A 19,684-nucleotide genomic window follows, 5' to 3' on the forward strand; every position below is an offset into this window, starting at 1 on the left:
AGTGTGTTTTAGATTCTTTCTTGGCAGTGGATTTTGATTAAGAACAGGATATTGAATGCTGTGGGATGAAATAGAGAAGAAAAAAAGCATAATGTTGTCCAAGACACCTTTAGACACCTTGCCTGTTTTTCATTTTGCCAATGATTGGTACGACACAAAAAGTAGAATCTGATTTACTAAGAAATTGATTTATAAATACTTTTTCTTGGGGCACCTGGGTGGCTCAGTCAGTTAAGCATCTGACTTCAGTTCAGGTCATGATCTTGCTGTTCGGGAGTTCAAGCCCCACACTGGGCTCTGCACTGACAGCTCAGAGCCTGGAGCCTGCTTCAGATTCTGTGTATCCCTCTCCCATTGCCCCTCCCCTGCTCACGCTCTGTCTCTTTGTCTCAAAAATAAATAAACAGTAAAAAAATTTATAAATACTTTTCTATAATTAAAAAAAAACCTTTAAGCTTATAGAAAAGTTACAATAGTACAAGAAACTTCTATATATTCTTTTTTTTTAATGTTTTTAATGTTTATTTTTGGGGGGAGAGAAAGAGACAGAGCACAAGTGGGAGAGGGGCAGAGAGAGGGGGAGACACAGAATCTGAAGCAGGCTTCAGGCTCCAAGCTGTCAGCACAGAGCCTGACATGGAGCTGGAACTCACGAACTGTGAGATCATGGCCTAAGCCGAAGTTGGACTTTTAACTGACTGAGCTACCCAGGTGCCCCTCAAGTTCTATATATTTATCTTCATTTGGTAAAAGCCCCTACTTACACTATCATTGTGTCTCCCCAACTGTTCATTCATTATGTCTAGAGTTTACTTAGATTAGATTCCATCTGCTATCATTTCTCTTTTGCCCAAAGAATTTTCTTTAGTATTTCTTGTACAGCAGATCTGATGATAAAGCCTTTCAATTATCATTTATCTGTAGATATTTCATTTATCTAAACATATTTGAATAGCTACTTTAAAGTCCTTGCTGTTAATTCAACATCTGGGTCATCTTGGAGTCAGTTTATATTGACTATTTTTTGTCTTGACTATGGACCACATGTCCCATTTCTTCTCTTGACTGTGGATCTCATTTTCCTGTTCTTCTCATTCCTGTAATTTTTTTTGTTGTTGTTGTATAATAGACAATGGGTGGTGATACAGTGTAGAGATTCTAGATTCTGTTTTCCTTCTCTAAAAAGTGTTATTTTTGTTCCAGCAGGCAATTCATCTTGACACAACTCAAACTCTATCTCTTATGGTGGACAGCAGCTGAAGGCTCTTCTTATTTCTTACATCTTTTTAGCTGTTTGTTTTCTGCCAGGCACCTTTCTGCCAGAATCTCTCTTGTAGATTTGTAGTTTAGGGATCAGCCAGGGACTTGTCAGTATTTATATACAGATTTGGGGGCACCCCCTTCTGTGGTTCCCTTCTTTCTGTGATGTTCCTCCTCACTTTCCAGTCTTTCCAGAAGCCCTGAACTCTGCCCTATTCCTCAAACCCATTTCTCTGTAGCTTTCCATTTGAGTTCCAGCTACTTACAACTAGCAGACTGGGAAATACCTTCAGGCAAACACCATATAAACACAAATCTCAAACAATACAGTCTTTTTCTTTCAAGGGTCATTTTCCTTCTGGTTTGTCTGCTTACGGTTACCTTCAAATAGTCCTTTTTTAATGTTTTGCTGTGAACTCATAATCATTATCTGTAAGTTAGCCTGATGCAATTACTCTTCCATTACCAGAAACAACCTACACTTTTTAAAAATGTAAAAAAATAAAACATCAATTCTACAAGTTGTCACAAGGAAATTAATTCAACAAATCTTTACCAGGCATTTACTTTGGGCTAGTTACTATGCTAAGAGAAGGTGCTAGAATGCATTTGAGATCTAAAAATTATATTGGATAGTAGTGTACTTGAATGGGCCTAGTTTTTTAAATCTCAAAATAAAATGTTATTCAGAGACACTTGCAATCACTTCTCCAAAAATGAATATGTTAAACATACATTTACTTGTTCTGTCTTAAATACTTTATATGGTGTATTTTTTTAAAGAAATTCAGATTTCTGAGACCAAAAGGATTTGCAGTTTCATTTAACAACAGTTGGTTGCAGTTAAAAAACTCGAACTATCTTCAGCTAGTTAGAAATGTGTCAAAATATTTTTTTCATAAAAATTCCTGTTATGGAGCCACTCCTTCCTAACATCTGTAGTTTCTCTATTTGGAAGAGAAGAAATTCCAGAACTAGGAACATCAAAAATAGAGGCATCTGGATGGCTCAGTTAAGCATCTGACTCTTGATTTCGGCTCAGGTCATGATCTCAAGGTTTGTGGGTTTGAGCCCTTCGTCGGGCTCGACACTGATAGCACAAAATGCCCTCTCTCCTCTCTCTCTGCCCTTACCCTCTCTCTTTCAAAATAAATATATAAACATTAAAACTAATAAAAACAAGGGAACAACACAATGGTCCCTCAGCATCAAACTGGAGGCTAAACAACTATCAATGAGCCTGGACAGTGAGCATCCTCCCCTTCCATTTATCTCACCTTCCTACCTAGATAGAATGTGGAATGTTACTAATCTGCATAGTCAACTTTCATTTTTCACTGTATCTGAATAAAATAAAGGTGGAGAATACATCAGAATGGAATCCAATGCTAAATGCCACTCCTTTATTTTGGGGTGAGAGGTCAAGGTCAAGGTGAGCTGCTGCTGAGTTTCCACGTGTACGTTAGGAGTTAGGAGGGTTTACCATCGTGGTTCTTGAGCTTAATGATCTTATGTCCTCATTCAAGACTGTCTTATGCATAGACTTACAGGAGGCTGAAGAGGGACAAAAAAAGAGGTAGGAAATTTTTCTTGCTTTGTAGTTTTGTGTAAGTTTGGCGCTGGCTTTATTGGCGGGTCCAGTGGGAAATAGATTTAAGACTAAGCTGAAGTTCCTACTCTGTGATCCTCACAATTTTGCATACAGGTTGGAGGTAAGCCAAGTGTCTTTTCTATTTTCATTTAGTTTTTCGGACTCTATTCCTTTGTTTTTGTTTTTGAATGATTCATCACTCACATACAACACCCAGTGTTCATCATAACAAGTGCCCTCCTTAGGACTCATCACCCATTTAGCCCATCCCCCACCCACCTCCCTCCATCAACCCTCAGTTTATTCTCTATAGTTAAGAGTCTCTTATGGTTTGCCTCTCTCCTTTTTCCCCTTTGCTCATTTGTTGTGTTTCTTAAATTCCACGAGTGAAATCATATGGTATTTGTCTTTCTCAGACTTATTTCACAGCATAACACACTCTAGCTCCATCCACATCATTGCAAATGGCAAGATTTCATTCTTTCTGGTGGCTAATATTCCATTGTATATATGTACCACATCTTCTTTGTCAATTTATCAGTTGATTCAGCCCCTATTTCTGTTCTGATTCTACTATTAGACTGGAATAGCCTGCAGAAAATTACATACAGCTAGCACGGAGTATATACTCCACAACTGTTTGTTGAATGAATTACTTGGCTCCATATAATGTACTTTTGTCGCTTCTCCCTTTAATTATATTTTCTAAGTTTAATTTATTCTTTTCTTAAGAACTGAAATTATTTTTATTATGATAAATTTATCTATTTCTATGCCATACTTAAAATAGTTCTGACATTACAACAATTTTATGATAAAGTCTGCATTTCATTTCTGATGGATCATAAATAACTCCACCTGAAACAGTGTGAGGTCAATAGCAAACACTTGTGCCCTCCAGAGGCTACCTTCTTCCTTTTGTGCAGCTGGCTGGCTAAACAACCAATTATTTTACATACTGAAGCTGTGCACCAATAGAGGCTGAACTGTGTATACTGCTGAATATCTTATATAGTTAAAAGAGAAGCAACAGGAAAAGAACACAAGTGTTAGTTACCAGTCTATTAGTCATTCCATTTTTCTTCCAAAGAAAATAGTTCTATTGAACCTTGGATGCAGTGGGGGCGGTGTGTGTGTTTGTGTGTGCGCGCGCGTGTGTGCAGAAGCAGGACGATTCACTGGCATGGCTTTGAAGTGTGGCTACAGGGCTTCTACCCCTTAAGCAGCTCAGCTGTTGAAGCAGGGAAGAAACTTCAAAGGCAGACTTGTTGTTGTTCCTGCCAGTGGGGGGTGTGATTCCCATCAGCTGGGTTTAGAGAAAAAATGAGGAGGAATTCATCCTTTTCCTTGCCAAGGTTTGATGCTCACCACACGATCTACTAGCTTTAGATATGACTGCCTCTATCTAGTGGATGCACATAAAAAACAACCAGTCAATTTCATTGTGATTTACATTTATTTATGTACACTATTTTTACAAATCATCTGAAATAGCCAGTTTTTGTAATTTGTCCAGATTGTGCAATATGTCAGTGACACAAGTAAACTGCTCCTGCTCCTGATCACATTTCCTGCTCACAGAAATATACGGTGGTTTTCCTAAGAGCAAAGCAAAGTTTAAGGAGATCATCCCCCTGCTGCTCTGCTATTCCCGGCCCATAATTATAACTGTTTACAATCCTGTAGTCAGTTTTTTATTCTCTGTATCAGCAGTGCATTCAAACTCATTTGTGAGTCAAGAATTATTCCATTTAGTCAACAATTTACCTTGAACAAGATAGACATTTTTGAATAATATAATTAAAATTTAAAAACAAATGCAATTTCCCTCAATAATTTTATTTGGTCTAAACCTTTTCATTTAAAATTTATGTTCTTTACTTCACAATAAAGAGAAAAGGAAACAGTGCTTGAAATATTAACTCTAACTCTTAAAATTAAGAATAGCTTTGATTCAAAAACTAATTCTTGGACAGTGATATGGACAGTGAAATTTCCCTGCAACTACCTCCCACCAACTTTTATTTAAATAAATAGGAAAAATTTGGTAAAAACATTTCCATGTATGGTACAAAATGGTACAAGATATGAGAGTCTTCAGGGAAGCTTATTATGCTAAAAAAGCGTAAGTATCCAGTTACATTAAACTTGAGAGTTACATGACCAAAAAAGCAAGTTGCTAACACCAATAGAGAGGTGCCCATTTATTCCACAGCATGGTTGCAGTATGGTCCAAAGAAACTCTTCTGGTGGAAATGAAATTGTGGGATTAAAAAAAAAAAGGCAAACTGCCGGGAACACAATGAAGGGAAAACATTCCAATCACAGGAAGCTTCCAAAATTAGTAGATGGGTTTGTTTCATGAGGATAGTAGAAAAGACAGTCTCCTGTGTAAGTTCTGAAGAAGCAAAGATAGTTAATTCAATTCAAGTGTGGTAATAACAGTGGTGAGAACACAAATGAGTCCATTATTGATTATGATATTCATCACAGAATACAATCGAGGATGTTATTCCAATGAATGGATTTTTACTTTTTAATTTTGCAAAACTGTTCAAATCAAAGTGGCATAAGCTCCATACGCTCACCTCCAAAGATGTATTTTTATTCCTGACTGATCATATCCTGAAGAAATCAAAAGTCTTCACAAGGTAAAAATCACCATCTCTGGTTATATTCTATCTTCCTAAGGATGTACAGATTCTCTGTGTCCACGCCTTTGAGACTTTTTTTTTTTTAATTTGTATAACAAATGACTTGGTGATGCAATTTTAAAAAGCAAAACAAAACACAAAAAACTGGAAGAAAGTCACAAGTAAAATGATTTTATGGAGATAGGGTTAAAAAAAAATGCTGTTCATGATTTAGTACATTTAGGAGCTTGCTACCAGACTGTTGAACAATTACTTATGTTGTTCATTTTCTGTCATTTCATTCCAATGAGAGTTGCACACTGTCAGCTTGGTTTTGTGGCTGCTGATAGTCATACTTCCTTGCTATTAAAAAACAAAGCAAACACAAAACAAAAAAAAGTGATAAAATTAATAAAAATAGCAAAATATTAGCTAACATCATTAAATCAGTCAAGTCATGATTCTCAGTAAAGAATTAACTAATTAAGTAATTAGTAGAATTAAGTAAGAATTAATTTCTGATCCTGTAATTTCCCAGCACTGCTGATACTCATTTTTATATGTTTATTTTATTATTTGTATGTCAGGATTATTCAGTTTTAAAAAACAGTGTAAACATTAATTAAGCTATTACAGTTAAATTAACATTTTATAATTTCCTTTCTTTTTTTTTTAAGTTTATTTATTTACCTTGAGAGAGAGAGAGCGAGCAGAGGACAGGCAGAAAGGGAAAGAGAGAATCCCAAGCAGGCTCCATGCTGCCAGTGCAGAGCCCAATGTGGGGCTTGATCTCACAAACCATGAGATCATGACCTGAGCTGAAATCAGAAGTTGGATGCTTAACCGACTGAGCCACCCAGGTGCCCCAATTTCCTTCTTTCTTATCTCCCACTTCCACCTTAAGCTGATAGTAATGCTTTTGTTCACATCATAATGAATTTGACTATATTTTAACTTGTAAGTCCAAGAAACTTATTACTGAACATTGTCAATATAAACTAGAAGAGGGGCGCCTGGGTGGCTGTTGGTTGAGCAACCAACTTTGGCTCAGGTCTGGATCTCACGGTTTGTGAGTTTGGGCCCCGCATTGGGCTCTGTGCTGACAGCTCAGAGCCTGGAGCCTGCTTCTGATTCTGTGTCTCCCTCTCTCTCTGCCCCTCCCCCCCCCCCCCACTCTGTCTCTCTCTGCCTCTCAAAAATAAAGAAAACTAATAAAAAAAATTTTTTTAATATAAACTAGAAGAAAAAACAGATATGTATTCTGTGGGTTTTTTTGTACTTCTGAGAAATGTTTATTGAAGAAGAATGGTCTTAACCTGGAACTGGAGAGAGTACAGGGTTAAAATCTTTATAAATGTCATTCACTGCCTACAGTTAAAACTTTCACTCACCTCCTTAAGTTTTTACTAGCCAAGAAAGAGACACTATTTATTTATGCTACTCAGGGTGCATCCAAAAGTTTGTGGCCTACAGTTTATACAATTTTGGGAGTCGTCTTTAAGAAAAAGAACTTTGTTTACTATTTCCTTTTGAACTGCCTGACTTTGTCAGGAATAGATATGTCATGAACACGAAGACTGAGCCAATGTGATTGGATTCATTAAACATGTAAATCCACACATATACTATTTATAAGAAAAATGGCTTCTAAAGATGTTCACATACTAATCCCCTAAATCTGTGAATATGTTATTTTACAGGACAAAAGGGACTTTGAAGATGTGATTAAGGTAAGGACCTTATAATGAGGAGATTACCCTGGATTATCTGGCCCAACCTAATCAAATGGACCTTAAAAATCAGAGAACCTTTCCTGAGTTCAGAGATGGACTAATATAAAAATGGAAGAATGATCAGAAAGATTACATGCTGCTGGCTCCCAATGCGGAGGCATAGGGCCATAAACCAAGGAACGTGAGTGGCCTCCAGAAGCTTTCTAGCAAAGACTCTCTTCTAGAGCCTCCAGAAAGAAACAGTACCCTGCTGACACCTGATTTCAGCCCAGTGAGACTGATGTAGGACATCTACACCACAAAATTGTAAGACCATACATTTGTGTTGTATTTAGCCACTGGATTTGTAGTGATTTGTTACAGCAGCAGTAGAAAACTAACACACCCTACAAACACAGGAATTCAGATAAATTTTATTTTATGGCGTTCCCATCAAAAAAGAAAAAAAAACTGTATACTTGGTTTATAATAGTATATGTTATGCTACTGAATGTATTACTAATAGGAGATAGCTTCTGTTTTGACTGGGTGTCAACAGAAACTTAATTCTTTATAATTTTCCAAACAGAGCTTCTGGCTCTCTACTTTGTGTTTTGTTTTGTTGGTATTTTATTTTAAAAGAACTTTTTTATTGTGGTAAAATATACATGAATTTTGCCATTTTAACTATTTCTTTTTTTTAATGTTTATTTATTTTTGAGAGAGAGAAAGAGAGACAGACAGAGTGCAAGCAGGGGGAGGGGCTGAGACAGAGGGAGACACAGAATTCGAAGCAGGCTCCAGGCTCTGAGCTGTCAGCACAGAGCCCAATGTGGGGTTCAAACTCAGGAACTGTGAGATCATGACCTGAGCTGAAGTCGGATGCTTAACCGACTCAGCCACCCAGGAGCCCCTTAACTATTTCTAAGGGCACAGTTCAGTAGCATTAGGTACATTCATATTGCTCTGCAACCATCACCACCATCTGCCTACAGAGCTCTTCTGATCATCCCCAACTGAACTCCACACCCATTAAGCAATAACTTCCCACTGCCTCCTCCCCAGGTCCCTGATATCCACCGTTCTATTTTCTGTCTCTACGAATTTGCCTCCTTTAAGTGAAATATCTGTTCTTTTGCGACTGGCTTATTTCCCTTCATAATAAGAATCACTATGAAGCATAACGTCCTCAGGTTCATCTGTGCTGTAGCACGTGTCAGCATTTCCTTCCTCTTAAAGACTGAATAACATCCTATTGGATTTCTATATCACATTTTGTGTATCTGTCAAGGGCACTTGGGTTGTTTCTCCCTTTTGGCTATTGTGAGTAATGCTGCTATGTTCAATTTTACTTCTTATTTTGAACTGGTAACATATGCAGATGGTACAAAATGCAAAAGGAACAGAGGAAACAGTAAAAAGTGTATCTTCCTCCTACCTGATCAATCCTGTGGCTACCCACCCCGTTCCGCGCCCTAAAGGAATTGCTGTTACTAGTTTTCAGGATAACATTTATGCTTAAGATTTTAGAGGTTCTACTTGTGTTTATGCGTGTATATACATGTATATGCACGTAAACATGTATATTTTCACCTGAAATTCCATTTTGCCCGAGACACATAGTAGTGATATCTTGCTGATCATTCTTTCTTGCATCTTTCTATGCATACACAGACACATGCACACACACTTAATTTTTTACTGTAGACAACTGCTTTAAAAAGTGTCCAGTCTTTTCCCCTTAAATTCCACACAGTCCCCATCAAGGTAATGAATGTTAACAATCTGATGCGTATCTTTCCAAGCCTTCCTCCATGCTTGCATAATTATATAGAACATTTATATTAGACATAGATAATACAAGGGATGTTTTGGTTCTTTGATTTATTAAAAGAGTAGCATCCTAGTATATATATTATTTTATCTTGCTCTTCTCAGTTAATAATATATCTTGGAAACCACAACTCATTCTTTTAAATGGTGGCATAAAAGACTGTGGCTTAGATGTACATTTCATTATGACTCTATACGTTTTAAACTTTATTTCTTCTCTATGACATACATACCGACAGTGTTTAGTACTATATGACACACTGAGACATGACTTCTAGCCTTGCACGTTGATATCACATGCCACATTCCTAGAAGCAATTCTTATATTGCTTTGGCTTGCAGTAATTTAATTATAATAGAAATGACTGCAAACTCCATAAATACAAAATTCAAACCCAAACTAAATGCAGCTCCAGCTCAACTTCCCCTCAGCCACATCCCCAAATGCTCTTGGCCACTTAATGCTACTCCACATGAGGGATGTGCAAAGGAGGGCAAATTAGAGCCGGAAGAGACAGCAGTCTTAGCTGATGGGTAAAATAACTAATTTTTGCAAAACATATAAAAATATCATCATATGAACACATTGCTAGGGCTGTTCTCAGGGTCCTGAAGGATCCCATACAAGCAGAGGGCTCTGAAGCATCAACTACATGGCAGATCTGCCTTTGCCAATACCATGCTCATCATCTAAAAAAGGCACTATCAATTATTTCTGATAACCTTTGCTAACTGAACTCAATTCCAAAAAAATCTATTTGAAACATGTCTATATATACAGTTCAGCACAGAATATACTTACAAATGGAATACATTTCCAGTTGCTGTCTTAAACGAATTTTGCTTATTGTGTCATAAAAGCTGGGCTCTGATAAAGTTTCTGCTGTAGGTGGCACACTGAATATCCTCATAATTTTCCTTTTGTTCCTAAAACACAAAACCAATACAGAAGAGAGATTTGTATTAATATCTATTGGACTGTAATGAACTCAGGACCATAGTAATCAGAAGATACATCACAAGGACTTAAGGGGTGCCTGGGTGGCTCAGATGGCTAAATGTCCGACCTGGGCCCAGGTCATGATCTTGTGAATTGTGAGTTCGAGCCCCCATTGGGCTCTGTGCTGACAGTGCAGAGTCTACTTGGGATTCTCTCTCTTTCTCTCTCTCTGCCCCTCATCCACTTGCATTCTCTCTCTCGCTCGCTCTGAAAATAAATAAACTTTAAAAAAAAGGACTTAAGTAACAATGCGCTCATTTCTTTTGTATCTGTGAGATGCTTCCTTGGCTCAAGTGTTCTTTCTTTCCCTAAAAACCACGAAGCTGTACATGTATGGCCACAGGGCTCTAAGAAAGAAAAGAAAGCTGAAAACATCCCTGTAATACAACAAAGAGATGTACCTTCATTGCACTTCCACTCCTTCCTCTCACCAAAAGCCAAATACTGTATGGGAAACTGCATAAACAAGAAAACATCTTATTTTTCTCCTCCCTCTGGTGTCATCCAAATAAAGCTAAATTACTGGGTTAGCAAATAAACAGAATGGGAGTAGACCTTAATTTTGGAAAATAATGAATCACCATATTTCTTAAATACAATTGCATAGCCTTAGCGGGTCCATCTACTTAAAACTAACAACAGTATGTCTCTGCTTTTAAAACAGGAGGGTCAGGGGGGACGTGGTGGCTATTTTTGGAAGAAAGCTGTTACCTGCAAGTAAACTGGCGATGGTGTGTGGAGCCTTCTCTCAGCCACCCTGGAGTCCAGGCTGTCAATGGGCCAGCTGCTCCAGGGGTCATGTGGCTGGAAAGGCAAACCTGCCTGTCTGAGAACAAGTGTGAGTTCTGACCTGCTCCCCAGGCCAAACATCAATTATTTTTTGATTACTAATTAATTTGAACTATCTAATGCCTTTTAAAAAAATTTACATTTATTTATTTAAATTCAAGTTAGTTAATATACAGTATAGTATTGGTTTTAGGAATAGAACCCAGTGATTCATTACTTATATAACCCCCAGTGCTCATCCCAAGTGCCCTCCTTAATGCCTATCACCCATTTAGCCCATCTCTCCACTCACCTTCCCTCTAGCAACCCCCAGTTTGTTCTCTGTATTTAAAAGTCTCATACGGTTTGCCTCCCTCTGTTTTTATCTTATTTTTCCTTCCCTTGCCCTATGTTCATCTGTCATGTTTCTTAAATTCTACATGAGTGAAATTATATGATATCTATCTTTTTCTGACTGACTTATTCTACTTAGCATAATACACTCTAGTTCCATCCACATTGTTGCAAATGGCAAGGTTTCATTATTTTTGATCGCTGAGTAGTATTCCATTGTATATATATACCACACTTCTTTATCCATTCATCAGCCGATGGACATTTGGGCTCTTTCCATACTTTGGTTATTGTTGATAATGCTGCTATAAACATTGGGGTGCGTATACCCCTTCGAATCAGCATTTTTGTATCCTTTGGATAAATACCTAGTAGCGCAATTGCTGGGTGGTAGGGTAGTTCTATTTTTAATTTTTTGAGAAGCCTCCATACTGTTTTCCAGAGTGGCTGCACCAGTTTGCATTCCTACCAGCAGTGAAAAAGAGTTCCCCTTTCTCTGCATCCTCACCAACATCTGTTGTTGCCTGAGTTGTTAATTTTAGCCATCCTGATGGGAGTGAGGTGGTATCTCATTGTGGTTTTGATTTGTATTTCCCTGATTATGAGTGATGTGGAGCATCATCTGCATGTCTTCTTTGGAAAAGTGTCTATTCATGTCTTCTGCCCATTTCTTCACTGGATTATTTGTTTTTGTGCGTTGAATTTGATAAGTTCTTTGTAGATTTTGGATACTAACTCTTTATCTGATTAGGTCATTTGCAAACATCTTCTCCCATTCCATCAGTTGCCTTTTAGTTTTCCTGATTGTTTCCTCCACTGTGCAGCAGCTTTTTATTTTAATAAGGTCCCAATAGTTCATTTTTGCTTTGGTTTCCCTTGCCTTCTGAGACATGTCTAGTAAGGAGTTGCTGTGGCCAAGGTCAAAAAGGTTGTTGACTGCTTTCTCCTCTAGGATTTTGATGGCTTCCTGTCTTACATTTCGGTCTTTCATCCATTTTGAGTTTATTTTTGTCCATGGTATAAGAAAGCGGTCCAGTTTCATTCTTCTGCATGTCACTGTCCAGTTCTCCCATTACCATTTGCTGAAGAGACTGTCTTTTTTTTCCACTGGATACTCTTTTCTACTTTGTCAAAGATTAGTTGGCCATACGTTTGTGGGTCCATTTCTGGGTTCTCTATTCTGTTCCATTGATCTATGTGTTTTTGTGCTAGTACCATACTGTCTTGATGACTACTGCTTTGTAATACAGCTTGAAGTCCAGAATTGTGATGCCTCCATCTTTGCTTTTCTTTTTCAACATTACTTTGACTATTCAGGATCTTTTGTGGTTCCATACAAATTTTAGGATTGTTTGTTCTAGCTCTGTGAAGAATGCTGGAATTATTTTGATTGGGATTGCATTGAATGTGTAGACAGCTTTGGGTAATACTGACATTTTAACAATAGCAGTTCTTCCAATGCATGAGCATGGAATGTTTTTCCATTTCTTTGTGTCTTCTTCAATTTCCTTCCTAAATTTTCTATAGTTTTCAGCATATAGATCTTCTATCTGTTTGCCTAGGTTTATTCCTAGGCATCTTATGGGTTTTGGTTCAATTGTAAATGCGATTGATTCCTTGATTTCTCTTTCTGCTTCTTCATTATTGGTGTGTAGTAATGCAACTGACTTCTGTATGTTGATTTTTTATCCTGTGACTTTGCTGAATTCACATATTATAGTCTTTTGGGTTTTCCATGTGAAGTATCATGTTGTCTGTGAAGAGTGAAAGCCTGACTTCTACTTTGCCAATTTGTATGCCTTTTATTTCTTTTTGTTGTCTGACTTCTGAAGCTAGGATTTCCAGTACTTTGTTGAACAATAGTGGTGAGAGTAGACATCTCTGTTGTGTTCCTGACCTTAGAGGGAAGTTCTCAGTTTTTCCCCATTGAGGACGCTATTAGCTGTGGGCCTTTCATATATGGCTTTTATGATGTTGAGGTATGTTTCTTCTATCCCTACTTTTTTGAGGGTTTTTATCAAGAAAGGATGCTGTATTTTGTCAAATGCTTTTCTGCATCTATTGACTGGATAATATGATTCTGAGTCTTTCTTCTCTTAATGTTGTACATCACGTTGATTGATTTGCAAATATTAACTCAGCTCTGCAGCTGAAGAATGAATCTCACTTGATCATGGTGAATAATTCTTTTAATGTACTGTTGAATTCAATTTGCTAGTATCTCATTGAGAATTTCTGCATCCAGGTTCATCAGGGATATTGGCCTGTAATTCTCCTTATTAGTGGGGTCTTTGGAACCAAGGTAATGCTGGCTTCATAGAATGAATTTGGAAGTTTTCCTTCCATGTCTGTCTTGTGGAACAGTTTGAAAAGAACAGGTATTAACTCTTCTTCAAATGTCTGGTCGAATTTCTCCGGGAAGCCATCTGACCCAGGACTCTTAATTGTTGTCAGATCAATGAAACCAAGAGCTGTTTTTTTTTAAAGAATAAAAAAATTGATAAACCCGCAGCCAAACTTCTCAAAAAGAAAAGAGAGTGGACACAAATAGATAAAATCATGAATGAAGGAGGAAAGATCACAACCAACACCATAGAAATATAAACAATTATAAGAGAATACTATGATAAATGATATGCCAACAAACTGGACAACCTGGAAGAAATGGACAAATTCCTAGACACTCACAAACTACCGAAACTCAAACAGGAAGAAATAGAAAATTTGAACAGGCCCATAACCAGCAGAGAAATTAAATCAGTTATCAAATATCTTCTAACATATTTAATGCCTTTTTAACCTGCATAGAGAATACCGAAGAGCATGGGGCCCTAAGGAGAAGCAACTCAGTCCAGTGAATACTGCTTTTACTCTTCAAAGCACCCATCTCTCTCTCTCTCTTTTTTAATTGTACTTAAAGGAAAGGAGCCATGGTGTGTGAAAAAGAATAGTTAAATTATGCTACAACACCTGGAATTAAACCAGGAAATATTTATTGAGGATTTATACCATGCGGCACACCAGGGACACAAGGTTAAAAGGGTTAGGGACTGAAGTTTTTGTGGAACAGACAGACAAGTAGCCAGATAATACCAACATTATTCAGTAAGTGCTATGATATGGTCATGCACAAGAATCAGAAGGGAAAACTTAACATGTGCCAAGAGAGAATTGCTTAATACATAGGAATTGGTGTTTCTGCATTTCAGGCATGTTGGCCAAAAATAAAATGCTCATCCTAGAGTGACAGAGGGCCCAGGCTGGATGATAAAATTGAGCTACATTAGAAATGATAGAAGCCAGTCAGGGTACCTGAGCTGCACTTAAATTTCCAACTTTTTTTTTTTTTTTTTTTTGAGAAAGAGAGAGAGAGAGAGAGAGAAAGAGAGCACACATGCATGAGCACAAGATGGGGAGAGGGCAGAGGGAGAGAGAGAGAAAATCCTAAGCAGGCTCCACACTCAGCACCACAAAGCCCCACGTGGGGCTTCCTACCACAACCCTGGGATCATGACCTGAGCCAGAATCAAGAGTTGGACCCTCAACCAACTAAGCCACCCAGGCACCCCAAAATTTCCAACTCTTAATGCAGTGGGCTCTTCAAAGCCAAGTCTTGGTGTCCAGAGCTCGAGGACAGACCTGAATAGATAGTGCTTTCATAGCAAGAACAAAAATGCTCAATTTTGCAATAATGCATAAATGCAGTATTTTTGTGCATTTAATTTGGAACAAACAAACGTGTAAACCTTTTAAATGCCCAGTTTCTTATCAACCCTGAAATACTAAAACCTTTACCTCTTGGCATACATGAAGAGAACAAAGCTAACAAGGATCACTACCAAGTAAACATTGGTGGCTTCATTCCAGGCCTCATGAACACTGTAATCCATAGAGCCATCGTCACCCATCACTCCGTAACCTCCAGGCATGGGGCTAGAAGAAAGAAAAGAGAACAGGGGTTCTTTTAGTTAGTGGTGGTATGACCATCTGGAGAAAGGCTGGCAAACATATGGCCTTCTGGCCAACTCCAGCCTGCTGCCTGCTTTTGGATGGCCCAGGAGCCAAGAATGGTCTCACATTTCTAAGTGGATATATTTTAAATGGTTGTAAGCACCTGTATAGTACCCTTGATTTTTGCTTTCCAGCCCTCAAAGCCTAAAATATTTATAATCTTGCCCTTTAAGAAAAAGTTTGCCAACCCCTGGGCTAGATAACTAAGGCATGAAATGTATTTCCCCTTATTTTTGATTTTGAAACATTGTATCTTCCACATGTAGGTTAAAACTCTAGTTAATCTCTATGCTCTTTCACTTGCCTCCCATTCAAGTGGGAAAGTTTGAAGCTTTATCTAGTTTTGGCCTCCTGGCCAAATGTGGTTGAAAGAAACTATGGGGTAAAAGTTACTTTTTGCTATTTACACAGCTGTGACTTCTATTCAAGGAAATGCATTCTTCCTACATTCTCACAGAAAACAAGAGTGGTAATAGCAAGTGTTTCAAATAGCAAGTAAAAGAGTAATGGTGTCCCCTTGGTGTTGGAGAGTTAGTTGAAAGTGCCTCCCTTGTGTTGGACATACAGGTAAATCTAAGTAAAATGACCTAATATGTGAAAGAAAACCAAAAAGCATTGTTTTAGACATTATATGAAAAGGAGAAAAATTGAACAAGTTATAGGCGATAAATGTACAGTAGTTTCTAAGAATTAGACAGCCATTTTCTAATTCCAAGAAAAAGAATATCTGAAATGTCCAAGAAATTGTTTTGCAATTTTTTTCTAGACATCCTACAACAATGAAGGCATTGCAGACATTCTTGCACAAACTATCCTCCAATCTCCTGTAAGCTTCCAAAATGTTCTGCAATGTAGATCTGGCTCAGTGTTAACAAGTGTGCATTAAAGGCAGTCTTTCTTTCTTATAGCTTACCTCTGTATAAAATGAGTAAAATTTCCCCAGAGGTCTGCTCCTAAACCAGGTGGCATGTTTTCTCTGCTGACACCTGAAGTTTTTGTCAGATGTTTGGGGACATCCTATGTTCATTTACAATAAAGTGAGTGTCATGAGTGCTCATTTAACTTAAACTCTAGACACTGAGGTTAAGAGTGATCTCTTTAAAATATCTGTTGGTGTCTGATGAATATAAAGATTGATCTTGTAAAAATTGGCCAAGTAGTAATAAAAACAGAACTTACGTTAAATTATAAAAATTTGTAGATGCAAGATCTAGATATTACTTAAACATTATACCGTACCCAATTCCTTGATATTAAAGCCTGGAAATGGATTTTTTTTTAAAGCAGTAGGAGATATAGGGAGATTTGGCATATTTACAGTTTTAACTCTTATTTCTTAAAACTGAACTCCAGACTTTCTCTGAAAGCGATCAGCCTATTTTAGAAATGGAAACTTTGGGAAGACATGAGACTATAATTGTCTTTATGATTTCTGGAATCTAGAATTTTGCTGGTGCTAAAATATAAAATAACAACAACAAACATGTTTTTGGCAAAAAGAGATGACTTTGGATATCTGATTTGAGATGCTGCAGAAAGCCATGGACGATTGCACCACAAGGGTGGTAGGTTTCAGGATTGGGAGCTATTAGCAGATTTGGGAAGAAACAGTGAACATACAGCAGCAGCCACTGGAACATTTTGCAGGTGCCCATTGTCTGACAAATCATAGAAGTGTTTCCTACCTGTTTTCTAACACCTGAATGGATCTGAGCCAGGTTAGTTTCTTGCTTCCATTTCTCACAAAATTCTGTTCATGGGCCCCTTGATAAATGGTGTATTCCTACAGAGCTTGTCTTCATCCTGCTACAAATATGCCAGTCTTTAATTATATGTAGAGAAGGATTTTGAATTACTACTGACCCAGAATGGTAAAATTTTAACATGAATTAAACAACATGGATTATACAACATCGCTGGTATGCAATGACACTACCACTCCACAGTTCCAGGGACAGGCACTTGAGTTATTTTTAGCACTGTAGTTGTGAAAGATTTGCAGAGGGTAGGCCTTGCCTGCCCAGTCCTCCATCATGACCAATGGCATGGTTTTGCAAGACTACCAGGAAGAAGGAATGGCCTTGTCCAGAGTCATAGTACAGACCCACGGCCCACATGTGGCCTGAACTATGACCGTCACCTCCCAGCACACTACAGTCTAACAAAGTGTACCCATACATACTTGCTAAGCGGTGACTACATACCACTACAGCCCTCTAAAGCAAAATGCACAGTTTCAGCAAGATCACCATTATGGCTAGCCACTTGCTTGGATCATCGTTCAGGGTTCTTGTGAGAAAACTGAATTTTCACATATTTTTCCTGTGCAGTGATGCTTGAACAATTTCGGTAAGGGGATTCTAGGATGAGCTTAGTTAAGTCCCAAGTAAAACGTTAGTATCCAGAGACAGAGTTCCCAAAATATGACAACTAGAGCTTGGTTTTCGTTTGATAAACTTTCAGGTTGAGAACTAGGAGAAAATTTCCAGGGATCAAGTGACTGTATCATAAGTTTTAAAATCAGTTTCCTGATACCATGTCTAGGTGGTTCTAAAATGGAGTATCATTTGTCATTCTACCTTGAATATTACATTTTTGTCTCTCACTTACAGCTTTGCTATCTTGATAAAAATTCAGATTGGCATCACTTACAGAGTTGCTTACAACACAATCCACTGCATAAATGTAATTTTCTCTGTCTTCTGAAACATTAAAGGTTTGGGCTCCCAAAGCAGAAGGGTACAAGGTAACAGGCCTTCAACCAAGAGGAAGAAGGGAATTAACATTTGAGGGCTTATATGTAGGGCAGTCCACATATTGAGTTTTTGCAATAGTGAGGCACTAACGCTCCATTTCACAGAAGAAAGAAACCGGGAAGGTGGTAGTGGTGGTTATGTAACTTGCCCAAAGTTGCAAGTAGGGAGTGGAGCAAGTAGGGAGTAGGGAGTGGAGCGGCAACTTGACTGTCACATATAACTGACTTCTAAACCTGAGCCCTTCCAGCCTTGACCCCGGTTCCTTGACACCGGCTCCTCCTGGAAGGAAATCCAGTCGCGAGGGTATAAAATATAATCCTCTCCCACTAAGTGGCCACAGGCAGCTTCCAGAGCGGCCGGGAACATCCTTTGCGCTTCCGCCGCTCGAAGGCTGCGCGGGGCTCAATCTTAAAACGCTGGCGCTAAACTCCAGCCGCGCCGGGGACATCTCGGCCGCCCCCTGCTCGCGCGGCCCTCGCGGCTGCTTCGGCTTTTTGTCTGCGTTTCTGGCCCTCGGAGCCTCACTATTCCTTACGACCCGGAGAGAGGCTCGCAGCGCGGGCGGGACTCCTAGGAGCCTCCGTGCCCAGGGCTGGGGGCGCGGAGCCGGCAGCGGACCCCTCCCTTCCCCTCCCCCGCGAGTCTCGGGCGGGGCGGGCCGGCGCGCGGGCGGGGGGCGGGGCCGGGTGACGCGGCCCCGCCCGGGGCCCGGGAGGTGCCGGGACGCGGGTCCACTCACGCTGCTGGCTCCGGAGGCGGCACGCGGCCAGGCTGCTCCGCTCGGGGCTCTTTTCCCCAGAGTCGGGGCCGGACGCGCGGGACCCGGTTACCGACCGGACCTGGACGACCTCTGCCTTCGTCATTTCCTGCCGGCCCGCCGGTTTCCGGATGAAACGAGGAGCCAGGTCTTTCCCCCCGCCCCCCCCCGCCCCCCTTTTCAGTTTTTGAACGGGAGCGACGCAGCGACGGCCCCGGTGCCGCCCCCGGGCGCGTGAGTGGAGCCGGGCTCCCTTCCCCTCCCCCGTGGCGCGTCACCTCCGTGCGCCGCCCTCCGCGAGCCCCCGGCCCGGAGCCCGGAGCCCCCGCGGGAGGGCTGGGCGGGCCGGGGTGGCGGGCTCTGGTGCTGGCGGCGGATCTCGCCGCCCCCGCCTGGAAGTCCACGTGGGTGTTGCGGTTGTGTGCCAAAACCGAGCGAGAAGTAGCGGGGACGGGTCATTACCCGGGAGTTCCATGCCTCTGCCCGCACCACTTCGGCGCGCCCCGGGCGTGATTGTCAGCGTGGGAGGGGGGAATGTGCATTGATTGTCCCACGAATCGGGATTAAGCTGGGAAACACGGAGATTTTCTTCTTTCGTATGAAGGCGTAGAGTTACTTTTAGTATTTAATAGTCAAGAAAGCATGGGCTTTACAAATTATCTTTCCATTTTTACCTTTTAATAAATGATGCGTGGCTGAGATTGTTGAGGTGTTTTAAAAACTGAATGTGCCCAGGATGCCGCAGTATTGTCAGTTGAAGTGATTTTTGTGTATTAAAAAAATTGTGTGTAAAATAGATTTCCTTGGGAAATAGATTTGAAAAATGGATTTTCTACCATAAGAGTTAATGAATTTATGCAGGATTTCAGCATCAGTGTTCAAGTAATCAGATTTCAGTGGTTGGTAGCAACCTTGGGAATAAATGGCCACTTGTCCACACGCTTGAGGTCTTAACTATTTATGTTGAGCTAGTTCTCTAGGATCAGCTGACTGCTAATTATAATTCATA

General features: G+C 39.7%; 2 protein-coding genes across 12 annotated transcripts in view; one reads left to right on the top strand and one right to left on the bottom strand.

The window, feature by feature from the left end:
* Nucleotides 1–4,288: 4,288 nt before the first annotated feature.
* SMIM19 (small integral membrane protein 19) lies at nt 4,289–19,268 on the bottom strand. Of its 6 annotated transcripts, none has more exons than XM_053216529.1 (5): nt 18,954–18,972; nt 16,848–16,965; nt 14,947–15,084; nt 9,832–9,956; nt 4,289–5,847 (listed from the first exon to the last, which is right to left on the bottom strand). In XM_053216529.1, exons 3-5 carry the CDS (start codon nt 15,078–15,080, stop codon nt 5,783–5,785), a joined length of 324 nt encoding a protein of 107 aa, XP_053072504.1. In that variant the 5' UTR covers nt 15,081–15,084; nt 16,848–16,965; nt 18,954–18,972; the 3' UTR covers nt 4,289–5,782. The 6 variants fall into 6 exon arrangements, 5 of the variants coding, with proteins under 5 accessions (XP_053072504.1, XP_026927350.1, XP_026927346.1 ...); XM_027071549.2 differs by lacking the exon at nt 18,954–18,972 and adding an exon at nt 18,658–18,797; XM_027071545.2 differs by lacking the exon at nt 18,954–18,972 and adding an exon at nt 18,658–18,791 and having other exon boundaries at nt 16,848–16,968.
* Nucleotides 18,684–19,684, top strand: part of SLC20A2 (solute carrier family 20 member 2) — a 107,109-nt gene continuing 106,108 nt past the window's right edge. For 5 of the 6 annotated variants that reach the window (XM_053216520.1, XM_027071491.2, XM_053216525.1 and 2 more), the window contains exon 1: nt 18,685–18,823. The gene's annotated coding sequence lies outside the window, so the exon portion shown is untranslated. Of the gene's footprint in view, nt 18,824–19,684 lie in introns of all 6 variants that reach the window. The other variant, XM_027071496.2, reaches the window with a different exon arrangement.

This window comes from Acinonyx jubatus, chromosome B1 (assembly GCF_027475565.1).
Source record: "Acinonyx jubatus isolate Ajub_Pintada_27869175 chromosome B1, VMU_Ajub_asm_v1.0, whole genome shotgun sequence".
Lineage (NCBI taxonomy): Eukaryota > Metazoa > Chordata > Mammalia > Carnivora > Felidae > Acinonyx > Acinonyx jubatus.